We start from the raw sequence: 20,321 nt of genomic DNA on the forward strand, positions 1-20,321 counted from the left end.
GTTTTCTAGCATTGCAGGACATAGCATTTACTTTTGTTCTGCTTGCCTGGTCCTATTCAAAAGGCCCTACCTTCATACAACGTGCTTTTTACCTTACTCTTGGGCCGACGTTCTATGACTGGACATGCGCGGGACCGCCGATTATTTACTTGAACACCGATTATGCGATTCGAACTTGTTACAAGTGCATAAGTTCGCCGGAAACCCACGAACAACATGGTGAAATCCGACGTGCGCAAGGATTACTATGCGGACCTCGGGCTCCAGCCCAGCGCGGAGGCCGAAGACATCAAAAAGCAATTCAGGAAATTAGGTTAGCTTTGCAGAAGCTGTGTCATAAAGTGACAATGGGGGTCATTGCTAACTGAGAGGGAAAGCGCTCAAGTACCACCCGGACAGAAATCCAGGACGAGAAGTTGAGTTCAACGCCAAATTTCAGGCCATCCAGGCCGCCAATGAGATCCTCAGTGACCCCTCACAACGACTGAAATACGACACCGATCGTTTACGCGCAGGCTATGGCAAGTGCTACGGACCCCCCAAGGCAAATACCCAGCGCAAAACACAACCCCCCACCTATCCTCCTCGCCCGGCGCCAACCTCTACGTCCGCAAATTCACAGTACACAAAGACGACCCCGAACACTCCATCCGCTGGCGCTAGACGATACGCATCTCATGCGCGTGCCGGCCCGCAACAATTCAAACAGGACAATGCGCAAACCAGGGCTGATGCATTCCATGGCTTTAATAACATGAGAGGAGGTCAGGTACCTGGGTGGCAGGGCTTCGATCCTGCAACTGGCCGTGCCACTGGTGGTGTCCCGGGTCCTGGAGCACAACGGCATCCCTTTGGGACTTCTGCGCAGTCTACCCGGCCTAAGTCTGCCTTCGAGGCCCACAACTCCCATTCCAACGCACAGTCTTCCAAAAAGAAACAGGGCTTTGCGCCAGGTGCAGCCGGAGGAGATGAGCCGATGGCCCGTAACACCTCTGCCTATAGCAATAACCGGGCTGAACGGGCGAGCAGCCAATATTTCAAGCCTGCTGTGCCCCCAACTGCGAAGAAACCAGCATCACCCGAGCCGCCTCAACCTAAATCTCGCCATTCATACACCCCGGAGTTCGAACGACCCAGTAGAAGCTACGCACAGGCAGGCAAGGGTGAGAAGACTTTCTTTTCAAGTACAGGACTAGGACGTTCCGCAACCATGCGTACCCCCTCAGGTTCTTCTCATCAGAACGCGCATACGGGTAAATCCAGCCCTGCCTCTGGCCGATCTGGGAAATATCGTAGCGCTAGCCCCTCGCCCAGGCGAAATACCAATAACTATGACTCTACAAGCTCGAGTGAAGGGGAAGAGACTAGGCCCAAACCGAAGGCTGTGCCAAAGAGTCGACTCGGGCCGCATCAAAAGTTTGCGGACTTCTACAACTCAGGAACAGCAAGCCCCGGAAATGGTATGGACTTCACTTCTTTCCTCTTTGCGAATAGGCTTCGAGCCGTCGAGCTACCCGATGGTAGCTACGTACTCCACTCGATTTCTCAGGATCCCCCCCTTAATCCACCTACCCCTGCTGACAAGGACGGCCCTAAAGGACATACCTCAGATAGCGCTGCTTTCCCAAAAAGCTCGTACCGATCGGACCAGCAGACCAACCCATCGGGTTCTTCCTCTTCTGTCAAGTATGTTCGATATTCCTACCATCGAGTTATTTCACCTTATCTGACAGACTCCGGTATTAGCACCGACCCGGCAAACAATGCGCAAAGGCCCCAGCCTGCCGCGTATGGACGCAGCAGCACAAGTGACTTGCACAAGAAGTTTTCTGCAGATGATTGGCGGGACCATTTGGGTCAGTTCGATTTCATGAGCTCTGCATCGCTAAGCAAGGAGTCACTTCCGAGATCACCTGCCTCTCAGAATCGGGGGCGTACAAACGTCCGAAATGGACCGACCAAGGCATCCTCGACCGGATCGCCGATTCCAAATCCTTTCGGCCCTACTCCTCTGTATCAAACTTCGCAGTCATCACAACAACCACCAACGCCCTTTGCACAAGCAAAGTTTTCTGCAGATTCATGGTCGGAGCAGCTTCGAAATCTCTCGTGGACTGTACCAGAGATTGAGAAGGCCAAACAAGCAGCAAACGCCGCGCCGCGTAGTCCCAAGAAACAGCCCAGGGCAGGCATCAAATTGCGGAGCGCTCCGCAGCCCGCAAGCGTTGCTACTGAGGCGGATGAAGCTAAAGAGACTCTCAATGGCCAGGCCCCTGGGCCAGCCGAGACGGCAGCACCAGATGTTGAGGAGATGGATCTGGACGACGACCTTCCTACTCCTCCAGGTATTCCGACACAGGTCCCAGGTGGAAGATCAAGTAGTGGCAGCTATCCCGATTTGGCGTCTCAGGCTGTACCAGATGCACCCCCGGTCAAGAAGCCCAAGCCTCCGAGCGCAGACCCGCGTACTCCTTTATTCAACCTCGATAATCTTCGCAACACCGTACCATTTACCAATACAACTGGCGGAGGTATTGAGAACCTAGAAGACTTCCACACCACTCTCCCCTTCGAATCAAAAGCCAAGCAGCAAAGGGCAACCAGAAACGACATCCGCCCCCGTGTACTCCAACTCCCAAACCCACCCAAACGACCCTGGGCCCCGAAACCAGTTCTCCTGGCCCCAACCTCCAAGCATCTCGTCCTGCCCCGGGACAAATGGAATTGGTATGTCTCAGCAATGGGCACATACATGCATGAATGGAACGCGTTCAATGGCCGGATGCTCACGCATTTCAATGCGCGCCAAGAAGCGAATGAAACCGGTCTCGCGCCGGGCTGGATTAGTGCGGTTGGAGACTCTACCCGTCTTAAAATCAACGGTGCAGACGATGACAGCATCAATGGCTCGGCCAAGAAGGATCTTGATGATTATCACGTTGACGAATTCCTCATCCCTGGTACTAGTAAGGGTGGCTTTAGCGCTTATCTCCGTGGCATTGAGGAGGATATCCAGGTGCGGAAGCACTGGGATGTTGCCTGTGAGCTGCATCGGGAGTGTATCCTTGATCTTGGACGGTTGAGAGAGTGGATTCGCGATGGCGGCAGGGTTGTTTGAGTTATATCACTGGGCCTTTTCATGGCAATTGGAGTCCCCATTGCCGAAGCTGCATCTTCAGCTTTTAGTATTTGGCTTCTCGGCTCTGATTTGATCTGACCTGTCTTTTGCTTTCTAGCGTCTCCATCCTGGTTCCTTTTTTTCACTTCTATCGATGTCTTCTACATGCCTTTTTTTTGATCTCTTTCTCTTTTGCGATGCATAATGACTTGGTGTTATTGTGAATACTGAATACCCTGGATTTTTATCACATCTGCATAGATATGCCTGAGTCTTTTATCGGGGTTCTATCATCGGTGTTTTCTTTTGATTTGTTCAAGTAGGATTTTACTTTGCATTTAAGTACTGTGGGGGGGGTTGCTTGGATTTATTTCAAGCCTAAATTAACCAATCCATATCCAAATGCTCTTGTACTCCCTTTCACGGTCTCTGCCTCAGCTGAGCCTTGTTGCCTAAGACGGATAGGACCTCTGCTCCTTCCCATTGATCTTCCTTTCTCTTAGCTGCTCCTTCCTTCTCTACACAAGTATATACACGAGTATTTATCAGAGTATTTGCTCCTTTACTTCAAGGTAACATTCAGGACATGGATATTTTTGTATGGAATAAATAATATATAATAATATGAATAGATGGATGAACATTTTAAAAAAAAATGTCAAAAGCAAAAAAGAAAGGGCAACTGATTACCCGAATGGATAATTGTTGCCCGACCGGGGGGTCGAACCCCGAACCTTGTGATTTCAGGTGATGAACACCCCTAAAAGTCACACGCTCTGCCAATTGAGCTAGCCGGGCTGATTTGTTGAAAACGAGATGTTTTTCTTGAAAGATAAAGCATTTGGAATTTGCCCTACAGTTATTCATAAAATTATTCTAGACGTATCAAAATAGAGACTAATAAATAAATAAGAAGATATATATTTGCGAGGTATGTACATGATCAGATAAACTAGTTGGTTACTTCCTTTTTCCCCCTTTTTTTTTCTTTTTTGGCTCATGTGGTATTGTTATATATCTTCACTTCGACCGCATGACACCTCTCATATATATATCCATGGATATGTATGCAGTTTGATGTCACCTATAAATGTTGAGAATTTCAGTGCATTCACCCTAACTTGACATCACCGTTATGTATTTCTGACATGTCATGAATATTGAGCTTCTACACAACCGCGACCAGCACCATTGATTCTGACAGCCGCACCATGTTGAATCGCGTGTAGGCATTTCAGCCCAGGCTGTTCCCAACCAATGGAATACAGGAATATCCGAGGTCATCATAGTTATATAGCTGGAAGCCTCTTAGGCTGTGAAGAAGGGACACTCCATCATAGTGAAGACTTTTCCATCTTCTTCATCTTCCTCCTTTTCTGCTCCCTAGAGACTCTACACCCCCTCCCCTGGCCTGTCAAATAAACTTTTCAAATAAGATTTCGATTACTAAATCATGATTATACCTAGGTATGGATTATCCATAGATCTCCAGGGTTTGTTCCATAGTCATTAAGAGATACCCTCCAGGGGTTTCTTCTTCCATCGACTCACATATCGACACCCTTCTCACCCTGTACGCCATGTCAAAACTACCACCCCAACCCCATCCCTTCAAGAACACAGCACAGATCGAAGAAGTATATGACCTTGAGTCTGAGGCGGAAAATGCTCTGGCTGTGAATCAAATCCTAAAAACCATTGTCTGGGAAGACCTAGAAGACCTTGAGGGCGAAGAGCCCCACCCCCGAAGACATTCCAAGAAGCAAGCGTCTAATGAGCAGCGTGAGATGCTCGAGGAAGTTACGGAAAGTATCTGGGCCTCACTCGAGATGATCTACTCAACAGACCTGGAACCTCCCCTGATTCCCTGCGTGAATACCCACGAAAAGCAGGAAGCTATGAGATCAGCCATTGAGAATGGCAAAGTAAACTGGAAATTTATAGGAAACTTTATACTACGCACCTGGGAGGCAATAAAAGACGAACGGAAGGATAATATGCATCAACTGCCACCACCGTCTGATTCCCTCGAACGAGAGAATGAGAGTGCCTTGCCAGCACACTTTTCGTCAGCTTTATGGGATTTAGTCGAACGTGCCTACAGTGGTAGGGTACCACTGTAGGCTGTCCATTAAAATTACCCTTATATAAAACAGATTATCGGCACGTGAGGACAACAGAATAGCCGACATCACTCCGTGGGATGGGTTCTAGTTCCAGTAAACTTCCAACCTTGGAACGTTACCAAGTCCAAAATATTCATTGGTCTCCAGTACACTCAATTGCCTCCCGCACATGATTTGACAGGAAAAAGTTCCTAGTCAGGCCCATCCAATGCGGCCCATTCAACCTAACCAGCGCAAGATCCATCATTTGATATTGACCCCGAACAAGCGCCTGCCGCCACATATCTACCAGTCCCCGAGCGCGAACCGCATGTTCTTTGGACGGGGCTTGGACAACGAGAAGCATCATGAAGCTAGAAACAGTCGCAAAGCCGATCCGACACCACGATAACCAGAATGCAGATAGATCGCAGGGCATTCGCAGTACGGAGCGAAGCATACTTGCGGCGCAGTTTTCTGCTGCTTTGAGAACTGCGTTTCCTGTGTCGTTGTCTATTGCGGGGACTGGGTCGATTTCGTCGTCGGAAATTATATGTGCAATGTAGTCGTCTACCATGATTTCCAGGCTATCTTGGGGTTCCTCGAAGAGGCGTGGTGGAGCTGCGGAGCGGACCATTGGTCTGAGAAGGGCGCGGAAGATGAATACTTCGAGCAGAATGTAGGTGAAATGGAGGCAGTCCGATTGGTTGTTTTGGGGGAAGGGTTTGTTTTGATGATGGAGGTTGGGTGGGAGATGAGAGTACCATTCCTTTAGCTTGGTCAAGAGAGAGCGTGCGGTTGCGAGTGATTCAGGGAAGTTAGATGATAGGCGTTGGGCGGCGCGCAGGGAACTGACACTTGAATTAGTATGCTAATACTAAATTTTGTGCTTTTGTGGGAGGGCTCACAATAGGCGTTGCTGAACTTCATCGGCGAGACAGGATAGACGTGCAAAGCCCTGGAACTGGAGTGCACAAAGAGCTTCCGGAGCTTGATTGTCCGGCGAAAATACTTCCGTGTCGATGCGAAAGTCATCGTCGTCGAGATCCGTCACATCCCATTCATCATTTCGAATATACGGGGGACGGCCCATCAGCAGACTGCGCCACTTGTCCTCAGAGTACAGAGCCCACCAAAGTCTTCTGCGCAGTCGGCGCTCCCATGCAGGCAGGCCCATTGGTCGGCACTCCAACTGGAGGCCTAGTGAGGTTGCTAGACCAACTAGCATTCCGACAAATGACCACACGAAAGGGCTATCAGCGACGGCAGTTTGGCTTCCCGGGTGTTGCTTGTGCAGATATAGGAGTCCTGCCTGTAGGGTTGCTAAGTGTGGCGTATGGATTTCTTCAAGTATCATCTCGAAAGTGATTCGCCATAATCTGTCCGTTGGTGGTGTGGTGTATGCGTTTATAATACTTAGGTACTCGTCAAATCTGGTAAATGGTTGGGCTAATGCGTAGATGGCCGCTAGAAGATGTATTGGTGTGCTTTGTAGGATGGTTGTGTCGGGGATTGGGTGTGAAGGTGTGATTCCAAATTTCGACCGCGATATGATGGGTAGAGTTGGAAAGATGAACCTCAAGAAGCTGCGATAAATCAGCCAATGGCTTCGTGAAGGATCGTCTGTGGATCAACAAAGAAAACAAATGTTGACAAACGACCGAAATACAATGGAATATACGCAAATGAACGACAACAACGTACAGTGAGACCAATCTCTGCCCACACTCGAGAGGCACCAACGAATTAAGCTCATCTCTCCGAGATCCGATGTTCGGATATCTCGTCGTCTCTTTGGTCGCATCATAAAGCTCATCTCCCGTAACGAGGAAATGCACAGGAATCTTCTCATCTCGCGGCACGCCGCCAGCATTACGGAAATGGACCTGGTGGAAAAGAAGAAAGCCATGTTCATCAAATTTGCAATGTCGCAATAGCCATGGATCTGATTCACCAGATGCACCGATGAGCTGTGATGAGACGCCTTTGAGATAATCCAGTGTTTGGATAGCCTGAGGCGTTGGCCTCTCTGGTAAGGGATAGCCTGGCTGTAACGGGAGAAGGAAATCACCGGCTGGGTCGTTGATTGGATTCGAGTCCAAATTTATGGGTGTTTCCATTGTCTGGAATTGATCAACACCGGTCACCGGAGACGCTTTCTCGCTATTTCCATGTTCAACCTCTTGGTGATCTGACACGGATCCAAAATTAGGCAGGAACGATGGATGAAGGGAAAAGGTAAAGCTGCAGGGTGAAGAATTTGATTGACAACGTTGACAGCTCTGTCCTTCGTCTGCTTCACATCGAAGCTTTTTGCGGCGACATTGGTTGCATGGTGGATGACGTTTAGATCGATAGGGACGGCCAGTATCTCGATGTTGCTTAGGCTTTTTCAGAGGTGACTCCATAGCTAAAATAGTCAAGCTAGAAGTAAGGCGAGATCGGCGAGCAAATGTAAAGTAGGCGAATGTATCTAGTTTGTAATCCTGGAATAGTTCGAGGAACCGGAACCCTTCGGTGAACTCATGAATTCGGCTGGGACATCTCTACCTACCAAATGTCGCAAGAAGGCGTGTGTCAGCCTAACAAACCTACACCGTTAAATAAATGATAAAACCCATATGATTACCGACAGAAAAGAGTACTTAGATCTGAAAATAGTGGGATAGTCTCGAGATTTCGCCGAACATCATAACGATTGAACCAATCAGCGTCTTATTTCGCCGAGGATTTCTAAGCTTAACGACACGGTCCAATCAAAGCCCGATTTGACCGGTCGCTCTATACAACGGATCAATTCGAATCAGGTAAAATAGGTTGGGGTGATATAGGGCTCTCCGTCTGTCCAAAATTTAGATCGTAGATATAAATGCTGTCTTTTCTATACTCAACATGACATTATTACCCCAAAGGTTAGAGACCGGTTTCGTGGATATGCTTTCAATCCAAGAAAAACTGGATCTCACTCCTACACCCGATAGTCTCGAACCTCCGAAAGATAACGATTACCCAGAAGGAGGTCTACAAGCATGGTCCGTTGTACTGGGAGCATGGTGTGCGATGGTCCCCTCGATGGGGCTATTAAACAGTCTTGGTATTCTACATGCCTGGACAAGCACACATCAACTCCGAGACTATTCCGAGTCGAGCACCGGTTGGATATTCGGTGCATACGGCTTCTTCCTATATCTTGCAGGAGCCCAGGCTGGTAAGTACTTACCATTTCATATGATTGCATATATTAATCGAAGATAGGGCCAATATTCGACACATTTGGTCCAAATTATGTGATAGTCCCGGGATCTATAGGTATGGTCGTGTCCCTGGTGTGCTTCAGCTTTAGTGAAGGTATGTGAAAGTATTTTTCTGTCATCGTTCACCTGAAGTTCGACCAGTTACTAATGAGATTAGAGTACTACCAGATCTTCCTATCCTTCAGTGTCCTCGGGGGACTCTCTGCCTGCACGCTTTTCACACCAGCCGTATCTGCTGTGGGACATTGGTTCAATGTCCGCCGCGGGTGGGCAACAGGTGTAGCGTGCACAGCAGGTGGCATTGGAGGAGTTGCTTTTCCTTTGATAATCATCTTTGCTGCTCCTAAAATTGGATTCGGCTGGGCAATACGTATTATTGCATTTCTATGTGCGGTATTGTGTATCTTGGCTTGTGTTTTGCTGAAGACAAGACTGCCTCCAAACAAGAAAGCAGGCGCATCGGTTGATTTCCGTGCACTGAAGGATATCAAGTATGCATCTACGACCGTGGCTATCTTTATGGTTGAATTCGCTGTCTTCATCCCAATCACCTATATTGCTTCCTATGGAGCATATGTTGGCATAGAAGACACCATGTCTTATCTCCTGATTCCGTTCTTGAATATTGGTGCTATCCCGGGAAGGTTTTTACCGGGACTAATAGCTGATCGAGTGGGTCGCTTTAATGTGATGGTGTTGACATCTTTGATTTGCTCAATCTTGACACTTGTATTGTGGTTGAGAGCTGGCAACAACTTGGCAGCTATCATATGTTATGCTGTGCTTTTTGGCTTTTGGAGTGGTGCAGCCATCAGCTTGACTCCAGTATGCATCTCTCAGGTGTGCGCCACCAAGGATTATGGGAAGCGGAACGGGACAACATTCACGATTGTTAGTATTGGTACGTTGGTAGGGATTCCAATTGCGGGGGCCATTCAGGAAAGGAGTGACGGCGAATATGGGGGCCTCATAGTTTTTGGTGGAGTGCTCTATTTGTCTGCCACGATGGCATTCATTCTTGCTCGGGGCATATGTGTAGGATGGTCTTTGAAGACCAAGTTCTGAAAACGATAGAGATGTATGCTCATAGGTAGCACCTGAGAAAGAAAGGGAGGATAGAATCATAATGTCAAGGCCAAGGGTCGGTCTATTTTGTGTACTCATAGCGATATATAGAAAGTGTCTTATGAATCGAGAACCAACCCCGAATAAGTTATCCTGGCAAAAATATGCAGTACGACAATGTATAATGCGAAAAGCACGCGGATATATTGAAGCCCTTGCCCTAACCCTTGATGCCTGAGGCTCCAATAGAAGTCAAAGCACCAAGGCACCAAGGCACCAAGGCATCAAGGCTGCAACCAAGCCCCGCCACCCCGCCGGATCCGTGACAGTAGGAGTTCGCCGAAAATTGGTCTGACTCACTGGGAGAAAAATGTCAATTTTGTAAAAAAAATAGCTCAATGTAGTATAGTTAAACTGCACGTCCAACTACAAATCCCTAGCATCCGCATTGTTGGTCGAATTTGCCCAGTAAACTCCAGAAAACTCACACCGGCAACCCTGATCTTGGCCCCGCTATCGGCTCCAGACATATTCGCTTTTGCCTTCGAACATACCCCACCATCCAAAGCAATTGATCGTGCATAAGTTGGAATTTGTGACTTTTGTCAAGCGTGCAATCATGGTTTCAATCGTTCTAGGAAGTCAATGGGGAGATGAAGGTAACGAGAACGAGACCCGATCGAGACATTGGACATGCTAACGAATGAACAGGAAAGGGGAAGATCACAGACATGTTGTCGCAGGATGCGACACTTTGCTGCCGTGCCGCCGGTGGACACAGTACGTTCAACTCGCTTTACAATCCTTCTACCCCGGATTATTGAAGTTTTCAAACGGGTCGTCCCCAAAACTAGACAGTGACTGACCAACCGGCCATTTTCAATTGGATACAGATGCCGGCCACACCATTGTCCACGAGGACGTCACCTACGACTTCCACATCCTTCCCTCCGGCCTCGTCTCGCCCAAATGTATCAACCTGATCGGCGCCGGTACCGTCTTCCACGTCCCCAGCTTCTTCAAGGAACTGGCCGCTATTGAGGCCAAGGGCCTGAAGGGCGCCGCCCAGCGCATCTTCGTCTCTGACCGCGCACACGTCTGCTTCGACCTGCACTCCGTCGTCGACGGTCTCGAGGAGAAGGGTCTCGGTGGCCGCAAGGTCGGCACCACCGGTAAGGGTATCGGTCCCTGCTACAGCGACAAGGCCGCACGCCGCGGTGTCCGCGTTGGCGAGATCCTGGATGAGGCCACCTTCGAGCGCAAGCTGCGCACTTTGGACACCTCATACCGCACACGGTTCGGAGATCTGGCATACGATGTCGAGGAGGAGATTGCGCGGTTCAAGGTACGCATGAAATCCGGGATTTCTTTCAAAAAAAAAAAAAAAAACCCCCATCAAGCCCCATAACGCGACGGCAGAAATGAACAAATCTTAGTCTTGTTCATCCACCTCAAAACCACATCACTAACAATCTCTAGGAATACCGCAACCTCCTGAAGCCCCACATCGTCGACCAGCTCGAGTTCCTGCAGGAGCACAAGAACTCCCCCAACACACTGGTCGAAGGAGCCAACGCCCTCATGCTCGACCTCGACCACGGCACATACCCTTACGTGACCTCGTCATCAACCGGTCTGGGCGGAGCCGTGCAAGCGCTTGCCCTGAACCCCGCCAGCATCAAGTCCGTGATCGGAGTGGTCAAGGCTTACACGACACGTGTTGGCTCTGGACCTTTCCCCAGCGAGCAGCTCAACGAAGACGGCGAGAAGCTGCAGCAGGTTGGACGTGAGTTCGGAGTGACTACTGGCCGTCGTCGTCGCTGTGGCTGGTTGGATCTTGTCCTGTGCCGCTACTCTCACGCTATTAACCACTACACCGCGCTGAACTTGACTAAGCTCGATATCCTTGATGACTTTGATGAGATCAAGGTTGGTGTTGCTTATATCCTGCCGGATGGAAAGCGTACTACTGGTACTTTCCCTGCGGATCCTAATGTTGTTGAGAAAATCCAAGTGGAGTATGTTACTCTGCCTGGATGGAAGTCCAACACCATGGGTATCCAGCGTTATGAGGATCTGCCTCCTAATGCTCGTGCTTACATCGAGTTCATTGAGCGTGAGATTGGCGGTGTTCCTATCAAGTGGATCGGTACTGGTCCTGCCAGAGAGCACATGATCGCCCGTGATTAAGTGCATTCTCGTTGTTTCTTTTCTGTTTGGTGTTTTCTTTTGTACTCACGAGTGACTGCTTTTTTTTTCGTGCATATTGCGATATACTTGGGATGTGTGATATAAGGTTTCCTTTTTGTCCCATATTCAACGATTAGATGTCTCGAAAATGGATCTGGTTAGAGGCGGCAGTTACCCAAGTCTTCTCCTGTTTATTATGATGCTGTTTGAGTAGAAAAAGATATTGTGTCAAGATTAAATTGAATCCTGGATAGAATAATAGCATATGACTAAAAGATATTGTACATGAAATCAAAAAGTGAAGGTCAGATCTTCGTATCCAGAAAGGAATCCCACATAACAACCAAGTAGAGTATAAGACAAAGAGGAGAGAAGTCTAAAATAGAAACACAGAGCACCCAAGGGTGTATAGTACACAAAGTCAGTCCGAAAAAAGAGATGGGAGAACGCCGCCCAATGCTAGAATGGTTGCTTCATCTTTTCACTTTTGGCTGATCTGGTCTCACTGGACAGCAACCTTGCTATCCAAGAAAATGCCAGACAAATAATAATTGCCAGCGTAGCTGGCAAGAGTTGATCTCTGATTCAACTCAAACTTAAAATCGGAAAGAGTCGTCACCGAAGGAGTCATCGAAAGAACGGCGAGGACGAGACGAGCGATCACCACGGTCGCCACGGTCACCGCCACGGGTGAAGCTGCCACGGTCACCACCGCGGGAGAAACCACCGCGGTCACCCCCACGGGAGAAGCCACTGCGCTCGCCACGGTCACCACCACGGGAGAAACCGCCGCGGTCACCGCCGCGAGAGAAGCCATCACGCTCACCACGGTCCCCACCGCGAGAGAAGCCACCACGGCTTCCACGGTCACCACCACGGGAGAAGCCTCCCTCGCGGCGCTGGCGGCTGCCGTTACCCATGCTGACACCATCAATTCGGTTGAGACCCATTTGCTGCATCAATCTAGGGCTGATCTCTGGGAGGGATTGCATGTTGTATCCCACGGTGAACATCTGGTTGAGTGCCTGAATGGCCTCTTTCTTGCTATTGAAGTTTCCAGTGGTGGTTCCAAGTTGGCCCATGTAGGACTTGACCTTGGTAGCACCGTCACACTGGGACAGACCTTCAGTAACCTGGTTGACGATCTTGCCAACTGATGTGTCATTGGAGAAGGTCTGGGAAAGATCTGCATCGGCGGACTCCAGAGAGGTGTCCAGCGCCAGTGGGAGACGGCCCAGGCGCTTCCTGTAGACATCTTGTTCGGCCCTGTGCATGAACAGCCAGCCTTCACCTTCCTTGCCAGCACGACCTGTGCGGCCGAGACGGTGAATGTAGGTCTCACGGTCACGAGGAACACCAATCTGGACGACGTGGGTAACATCCGGGAAATCCATACCACGAGCAGTCACATCCGAGGAGAACAAGATACCCTCACGAGCCTTGCGGAAGTTGTCCGCACTGCGAGTGCGGAGCGCCTGCGTGAGACGCGAGTTAATCTCGAGCAGTCTCATGTTGCCCAGAGAAGAGTGGCGGAATTCTGAACTGCGAGCAATGTTGTTAAAAGCATCAGCGGAAACCTTGGTTTCAGCAGTGGAGTTAAAGTAGGCGATGGCCTTGAAAGGTCGCAGCTCCTCGCCGTTGTCCCGACGCTTTTGCCAGTTCTGAGCGAGCTCGAGAAGGGCAGGCAGGCTGTTTTCGAGACCGCGTGTGTAGACAAGCTTCTGGGGCACTCTGTGGTGGGTGGGAACTTCATCTTCACGGACGGTATTGACGTGCTTGAAGTCTGGCTTCAGGGTCTGACGAACCATCTGCATAACTTCTCTGGGAACAGTGGCGGAGAACATGAGCGTCTGGCGATCCACCTTCGTGGGGTCAGGAAGCAATGATTGGATCTCTTCAACATCAGGAGCGAAACCCTGGTCCAGAAGGCGGTCTGCCTCATCGAGGATAAGAGTGTTCAGCTTGGGAGCAGAGACACCAGTCCAAGGGTCCGAGAGGATGTCCTTGAGACGTCCCGGGGTGCCGATAAGCAGATGGCATCCCTCCTGTTGGATCTTGGCAAGACCAGCACGCTTCTGGGTTCCGCCAACAGCGGTCTGGACAATAAGACCAGTACCAAACGCAACCTTCTTAGCCTCAACTGCGATCTGTTCCGCAAGTTCACGGGTAGGAGAAATAATGAGGGCACGGATTTCCGAAGGTCCAGTTCTAGCTGAGCGGCGGCCGACCTTGGACACGTCGACACTAGGATCATTCAAAATGTTCTGAAGGGTGGGTACGAGGAAAGCAAGAGTCTTGCCGGTTCCTGTTTTGGCCTGGGCAAGGCTGAAAAAGTGTCGCGGGTTAGCGGACTAATCAATTTCAAGGCATATCTGTCGTTCAAACTTACATATCATCACCCTTGACGATCTCATTGAGAGTAAGAGACTGCACTTCTGTCATAGTCTTGAGGTTCATGCGGTCAGGCTGAATGATGTTCTTGATGATCTTGTTGTGAATGAGATTATCCGCCGCCAGGTCGGAAAACTCTGTGATTATCGCAGGCTTGGAAGGCTCGGCCTCTTCAACGATTGCCTGAGCAGTAGCTGCAGACAGCCTCGGGAAAGAGGAATGAAGCGATCTGGTTGCAGCAAGAGATGACAGGGTCGAAGGAGCTTGCCATTTCGGCAGCTGAGTAGCCAATCTTGCTGAGATTGAGCGAGGCGCAGTAGCGCGCAGCGCATGTGAGACGCCAAATCGGCGAACTGTTCCAAGCATCATGATATAATGCTAATGGAAAGGGAAAAAAATGGATGGGAGGATGACAATGTTGTAAATTGCACTTGGGGCGTTCCAAGGAGAAGCGCAAAAATAATTACGGGGTCACATGATTCTTATCGAGAGATAACAATCCGAGATAGGGGGAAATAAACAATTGTGGCAAACACGGCAAACACGGCAAACATGGCAAATCTACCAAATCTGCCAAATGAACCCTACTTGGCTCCCATACTCTCATACTCGAACGAGATATAAGACTAGGAATCATGACTTGTCGGCTCTTAATATGGGTCTCAGACCTATTATACTTTGACACTAAGATCTGGTGAACTTTGTTCCAATCAATCTAACCCATTGAAGTGGGTAAGCCATGAATCCACCTGGACAAAGCTGCTCGGAAGGTGTTCTGCTGAGAGCCAAGCAGTTGTTGATGGCCAACAATGCTAAGTAAAATCTATGGAATGGGCAGCTATGTGGGCTCCAGGACTTTGTCCTTGATGTCGTGGGACTAGTTATATGGATATCTAGTGTGTCATAGACATTATATTTGAGCTATCGTAAGAAAACAATAATATCAAACAGATATATATTTATATTTTCTTTATGACTGAAATAAAAAGGAAAAAAAGATGTGGTTCTCCGGAAGACAGGCAGCTGCTCAAATATGTATAGCCATCGGGAGGGAGGCTGAACAAACTAAGAACATCTGTGGGTAACGAGCAAACATTGCTATATATAATGCCCAACATATATTGAAGCCTTCCTACTTCTTTCATGTATGTGTATGATATTGTATACCCAAAGAGGTGTATGGGTAGCAAATCATCATTCAAACAAAGCAGACAGGCCAAACAGGCCAAACACATCGAATCTAAGGTTCACCCCAACCTTGGAAACCTTGGAAACCTTGGAGAAGGTGAACCAATCAAAACAAATTATTCCTGAAGGCCAACCTTGAAAAATTGGGGTTGGTCAGCATGTAGGTAGAATTAGAAATAAAATAAAAAAATTCACTGACAAACACCATTCTTTTTCAATAGCGCTAGAGGGCTGACAACGGACATATATATTTCGGGTCTATTATTGTTGACCCTGCATGTACGCGCGGAGAACAGATCCAATCTGTCACATATAAGACATCCCGTCCCTTCTCCCAAAACAAAACAACAAACTCACCCTTGTTCACTTCACTGATTCTGTATCATGGCACCTATCGATATAGTCGTCATTGGAGGCTCATTTGCAGGCCTTCATATTGCTCACTCTGTGCTCCGTGATGTACCTGATGCAAAGGTTGTGCTGATCAACCCCTCAACAAGCTTCTACTGGAATATTGCCGCCCCACGCATTGTCGCCAAACCCAAGGCCTTCCGCCCTGAGCAGTACTTTCTCCCAATCAAGGATGCCTTTGCAGGCTACCGGCCCGATGCGTTCGAGTTCCTTCCTGGAGTTGCAACCGCTATCGATACAGCTGCCAAGTCGGTCTCCGTGACCCCAAACGAGGGCGAGCCCAAGACCCTATCATATGATTACCTCGTTATCGCATCGGGCAGCACTACATCTGCCACTACTGGCTCGCTTACCGGCACATCCATTCCATTCAAGCAGTCGAACCATAATGACATGGAGCAGCTGATCGAGTCGGCACAGGAACACATTGCGGGGGCGAAGGAGATCGTGATTGGCGGGGCAGGCCCTATCGGTGTTGAGTTGGCTGGCGAGCTTGCTGAAGCAGTGGAACAAAGTGGCAATGCTGGCAAGGTATCCATCACGCTTATCTCAGCGACAGATCGCGTGCTCCCGATGCTCAAGTCATCCGCCAGCTCTGCCGCACACAAGCTGCTAGAACAGAAGAAGGTCAAGGTCGTGACCTCAAAGCGAGTCGTTGGCGTCGAGACCCCAGCCGACGATAGTTCCAACTGGACAGTCTCTTTGGAAGGCGGAGACAAGATTTCGGCTGACCTCTATATCCCTACTACCGGTGCGACCCCCAACAACAGTTTCATTCCAGCTCAGTTCCTGGACAAGGACGGCTGGGTGACAGTGAACAAAGAGATGCGTGTTCTATCTACTGATGGGTCAACCCTGCCTATCTTTGCTGCCGGCGATATTACCAACAACTCAATGCGCCTCAGTTTCAAGGCCGTGGAGCAAGCGCATGTCGCGGCTGCCAACCTCAAAGCAGCCATTGTAGGCGGCACTGCCATCAAGACCTATGATCAGGGCGACAGCATCATGATGGTCGTGCCCGTTGGTGAAGCTGGTGGTACGGGTCAGATTTTCGGATTTGTGCCTTTCAGCTTCATGGTCAAGATGATTAAGGGCAAGCACTACTTCATTGAAAAGGCCGCTGGCGCACTTGCTGGCAAGGCTTAAGTTATCCCCAGGTGCGATTAGATGTATTCAATTCCGCGCATTTTCAGGGTTCAGAATGCTGGCACATAGTCCGGCAATGACTATATACTCATGTACTTAATGCATAATTTTCCAATCCAAGAGTGCGAGTGTCCTCAAAGCAGAATAATGAGAGGTATACCCGCTTTAACCCAAATTGGCCAACTGCTCCGTTGCTTGATTGTTCATCATCGGGGCTGTATATTAATCAACAATTATTTCACCTTTTGGTATGCCGAGGGTTACGGTTTTCCTGCCCAAAATGGCTGTCTCCGTCGGCCTAGGCTGTCTGGAATTCACCCGTTCCCCACTGTTTTTTACAAAAAACTGGTTCCGTTGCCACAGTTATGTGTTCATCGTACAATTGTTGAGTGCACGCTAGGACCAAGGGCACATAAATTTATGCATATCAAAGCCGAAACTGTAGATAGTGGAACTTCTCAACTGGAATTCACCATCTCGAGAAGCTTCTCCGACATCCGTCAGATTTATAATTAAAAATCGAAAAAAAAAAAAAAAGAATTGTATTCGATCCTCGGTACAGCCCCGCTTTGATGAATAGCTCAATCGTCATATAAAGAGCTCCCACCTTACTTCGGCAATTTCCTATTCCCATCTTTATCTTTCCTACCACATACCTACATAATGTCTACAAACAAGGCTCTCACATTCAAGAAGATTCCCCAGGGATACCCCGTTGCTGGGGAGCACCTGGCTGTCGAGCCCGCCGCCTATGATGCTAGCGTTGCCGCTCCCGACAATGGCGTCGTCCTCCAGTCTCTCTACACCAGCTTCGACCCCTACATGCGTGGCCGTATGCGCCCAGCTGAGACCAAGTCGTACGCCCCCGCCTACGCCCTCGACAAGCCCATTGACAGCCGCACCATCGGCAAGATCGTGCGCTCCAACAACGCTAGTTACAAGGAAGGTGATCTGGTCATTGGTCACGTTTCAATCCAGGAGTACATCGCCCTCGGCGAGCAGGAGCTAGTCCGCATCCAAAAGCTGGAAAACCCCCTCGGCCTCGAGGACATCCGTGTCTTCCTCGGCCCCCTGGGCATGCCCGGTCTGACCGCATACTCGTCTCTGTACGAAATTGGCAAGCCCAAGAAGGGCGAGACCATCTTTGTCTCTGCTGCTAGTGGAGCCGTCGGCCAGCTGGTCGGCCAGCTCGCCAAGCACGAGGGTCTGCGCGTCATTGGATCCGTCGGTTCGGACGAGAAGCTCGAGTACATCACCAAGACGCTCAAGTTCGATGGTGGTTTCAACTACAAGACTGAGAAGCCCGCCGATGCCCTTGCTCGTCTCGCTCCCGAGGGCATTGACATTTACTATGAGAACGTCGGTGGAGAGCACCTCGAGGCTGCCCTCGATGCTTTGAACAACTTCGGTCGTATCGTCGTCTGCGGTCTGATCTCCCAGTACAACGCTGCCCCGTACCCCATCAAGAACATCCACAATGTTCTCGTCAAGCGTATTACCATGCGCGGTTTCATCGTCGGTGATAAGGGCATGGGTGATGTTTATGCTAAGGAGCACCAGGAAAATGTGCAGAAGTGGATCAAGGATGGCTCATTCAAGGTCCTCATCCATGAGACCGAAGGTATTGATAACGCTCCTGACGGCCTGATTGGCATCTTCCACGGCAAGAACTTGGGCAAGGCTGTCCTTAAGTTCTAAGTGATTTACGAGACTGATGAAATAATGAGATGCCTGGAGCATTGATCTTTTTTTGTTGAAACATTTGAGGCATGCAATACCTCGGTTAGGACTTTTCGTATGTAGGGATAAAAATGTAGATATCCCTCAAAATAGTCGAATCAAACAAACGTTGCACATATCATAATCTGAACTGAGTATAGAACCAACATTAATCTGTAACCAAGAACTTCATATAATATACAACTTGTAGACAGGAAGAAGATAATCGCAGGGCTAAATGTTTCTCACCAGAGTATCGGCCAATTTCGGCTGGGCGGACAACCATCGACCAATCAGATGGCCCGTAAAAGGATGACATACCGAGTCGGACTCCCGAGGTCTCCAACTTCATCCGCTTGTATTCGAACGGCGTTTCTGCTTCTTCACGATCATACTCTCCACTCACAATGGCTTCATTCGCGCGCTCAACTCTGCTGCGACAGACTCTTGCCCCCCGGGCGCCCTTCCTCCAGAAGAATGTCGGCGTTTCGCAGGTCGTCGCTTTCCATGCCTCCGCTAAGAAGCAGATCCTGCCCCCGTTGCCCCGTAAGTAGAGGCCCTGCCATAAGGCTTATTGAGCCGTTGCCAATGGATAGATCTATTGGTTGTTGTTTATGAGCAGTTGCTAACGTGGTTTTCGTGACACAGAGACTGTCCAGGGAACCAGTATGTGATTTCCGCGCCTTGCCTATTCCGACCCTGCCCTCGCTTTTCGATAGCATTGAGTATAAAACCGCCTGCAATACGTGGAGATATACAGTCTCCGTTATTCTCAGCGATCAAACAATGCTTCCCGTCGAACCGCAATACCACCCTCGCGGAAGTCTTTGATATTAACCTATCCTGATAGTGAACGACCCTGCTCCCATTCCCGAAACCCACCCCTCCGAGGGCAGCTACCACTGGTCTTTTGAGAGGTTTGTGCTCCCTTTCGCGCACTACAACACCGACCTATACAACTCCTTCCGATAGCCCCCGGCATGCGCAAAGAAAAATCCCGACTAACATCTTATCTCAGACTGGTCTGCGTCGGCCTGGTCCCTCTCACCTTCGCTCCGTTCGCCGCTGGTTCCCTCAACCCCGTCATGGACGCCATCCTGTGCTCTCTGATCGTCGCCCACTCGCACATCGGATTCCAGTAAGAGCCTCCCCGCGCTATCCCGCAATTCCCTCGAATCTACCCCAGATCTGCAAATCTGCAAATCACAATCTAACATCTCTCTACCAGGGCCGCCATCGTCGACTACTTCCCTCCTTCCCGTGTGCCCAAGTTCCGCGCTACCTGCAACTGGCTCCTGCGCGCATTCACCCTCACCACCGCTGTTGGTCTGTACGAGTTCGAGACAAACGATGTTGGTGTGACCGAGGCTCTGCGTCGTATCTGGACAGCATAGAGTGCTGTTGCGGTTCTTTTTTTCAGACATGATGTCTTTCTATTTCCTTTTTTTTCCTGCTTACCAATTTGGTTCTGGTCTATCCAGGCGTTCCGTTCCGCCTCTGTATATGTCGTTGATTATTTTTCTTTTGTCTCAGCCCGAATTTATTGATCGGTGCCGGATTCCTGCTGCTCGAGGTTGTTTCTGAGCTATAGAAAAAGGACGGAATATAACCCTTGTACGAGAAGACCTAGTGTTTTTCGTTTCTTTCTGTATACTACGTAGAAGATATGCAGCCGGATTCTTTATGTATCAACGATACATCGAAATATGTGGTAAATAGTTAGCAGTATTTGAA

General features: G+C 49.4%; 9 protein-coding genes across 9 annotated transcripts; 7 read left to right on the forward strand and 2 right to left on the reverse strand.

Annotated features, from left to right (window-relative positions):
* Positions 1–216: 216 nt before the first annotated feature.
* Positions 217–3,118, forward strand: N7487_003684 (uncharacterized protein; the record flags this gene model as incomplete). Its single annotated transcript, XM_056871431.1, has 3 exons — positions 217–313; positions 378–1,686; positions 1,747–3,118. 3 exons carry the CDS (start codon positions 217–219, stop codon positions 3,116–3,118), a joined length of 2,778 nt encoding a protein of 925 aa, XP_056729151.1.
* A 1,580-nt stretch (positions 3,119–4,698) lies between these two features.
* Positions 4,699–5,241, forward strand: N7487_003685 (uncharacterized protein; the record flags this gene model as incomplete). Its single annotated transcript, XM_056871432.1, has 1 exon — positions 4,699–5,241. One exon carries the CDS (start codon positions 4,699–4,701, stop codon positions 5,239–5,241), a length of 543 nt encoding a protein of 180 aa, XP_056729152.1.
* Positions 5,242–5,377: 136 nt separating this feature from the next.
* N7487_003686 (fungal specific transcription factor domain-containing protein) lies at positions 5,378–7,343 on the reverse strand (the record flags this gene model as incomplete). Its single annotated transcript, XM_056871433.1, has 3 exons — positions 5,378–6,074; positions 6,132–6,809; positions 6,928–7,343. 3 exons carry the CDS (start codon positions 7,341–7,343, stop codon positions 5,378–5,380), a joined length of 1,791 nt encoding a protein of 596 aa, XP_056729153.1.
* A 799-nt stretch (positions 7,344–8,142) lies between these two features.
* N7487_003687 (putative oxalate/formate antiporter) lies at positions 8,143–9,542 on the forward strand (the record flags this gene model as incomplete). The annotated part of the gene is made up of 3 exons (XM_056871434.1): positions 8,143–8,431; positions 8,479–8,571; positions 8,635–9,542. Coding segments are annotated over 3 exons (1,290 nt in total), but the record flags the coding sequence as incomplete, so codon positions are not given.
* A 619-nt stretch (positions 9,543–10,161) lies between these two features.
* Positions 10,162–11,732, forward strand: adB (adenylosuccinate synthase ADE12; the record flags this gene model as incomplete). The annotated part of the gene is made up of 4 exons (XM_056871435.1): positions 10,162–10,201; positions 10,254–10,322; positions 10,436–10,887; positions 11,022–11,732. 4 exons carry the CDS (start codon positions 10,162–10,164, stop codon positions 11,730–11,732), a joined length of 1,272 nt encoding a protein of 423 aa, XP_056729155.1.
* Positions 11,733–12,328: 596 nt separating this feature from the next.
* On the reverse strand, positions 12,329–14,492 carry helA (putative DEAD box RNA helicase HelA; the record flags this gene model as incomplete). Its single annotated transcript, XM_056871436.1, has 2 exons — positions 12,329–14,057; positions 14,122–14,492. The coding sequence occupies 2 exons, from the start codon at positions 14,490–14,492 to the stop codon at positions 12,329–12,331; spliced, it is 2,100 nt and encodes a 699-aa protein (XP_056729156.1).
* Positions 14,493–15,695: 1,203 nt separating this feature from the next.
* On the forward strand, positions 15,696–16,868 carry N7487_003690 (NAD(P)/FAD-dependent oxidoreductase; the record flags this gene model as incomplete). The annotated part of the gene is made up of 1 exon (XM_056871437.1): positions 15,696–16,868. The coding sequence occupies one exon, from the start codon at positions 15,696–15,698 to the stop codon at positions 16,866–16,868; it is 1,173 nt and encodes a 390-aa protein (XP_056729157.1).
* Positions 16,869–17,531: 663 nt separating this feature from the next.
* Positions 17,532–18,566, forward strand: N7487_003691 (MDR family NADP-dependent oxidoreductase; the record flags this gene model as incomplete). The annotated part of the gene is made up of 1 exon (XM_056871438.1): positions 17,532–18,566. The coding sequence occupies one exon, from the start codon at positions 17,532–17,534 to the stop codon at positions 18,564–18,566; it is 1,035 nt and encodes a 344-aa protein (XP_056729158.1).
* A 428-nt stretch (positions 18,567–18,994) lies between these two features.
* On the forward strand, positions 18,995–19,981 carry N7487_003692 (CybS family protein; the record flags this gene model as incomplete). The annotated part of the gene is made up of 5 exons (XM_056871439.1): positions 18,995–19,133; positions 19,236–19,253; positions 19,438–19,504; positions 19,606–19,725; positions 19,816–19,981. The coding sequence occupies 5 exons, from the start codon at positions 18,995–18,997 to the stop codon at positions 19,979–19,981; spliced, it is 510 nt and encodes a 169-aa protein (XP_056729159.1).
* Positions 19,982–20,321: the final 340 nt, after the last annotated feature.

This window comes from Penicillium crustosum, assembly GCF_028827405.1.
Source record: "Penicillium crustosum strain IBT 35664 chromosome Unknown utg000002l_segment0_segment0, whole genome shotgun sequence".
Taxonomy (NCBI): domain Eukaryota; kingdom Fungi; phylum Ascomycota; class Eurotiomycetes; order Eurotiales; family Aspergillaceae; genus Penicillium; species Penicillium crustosum.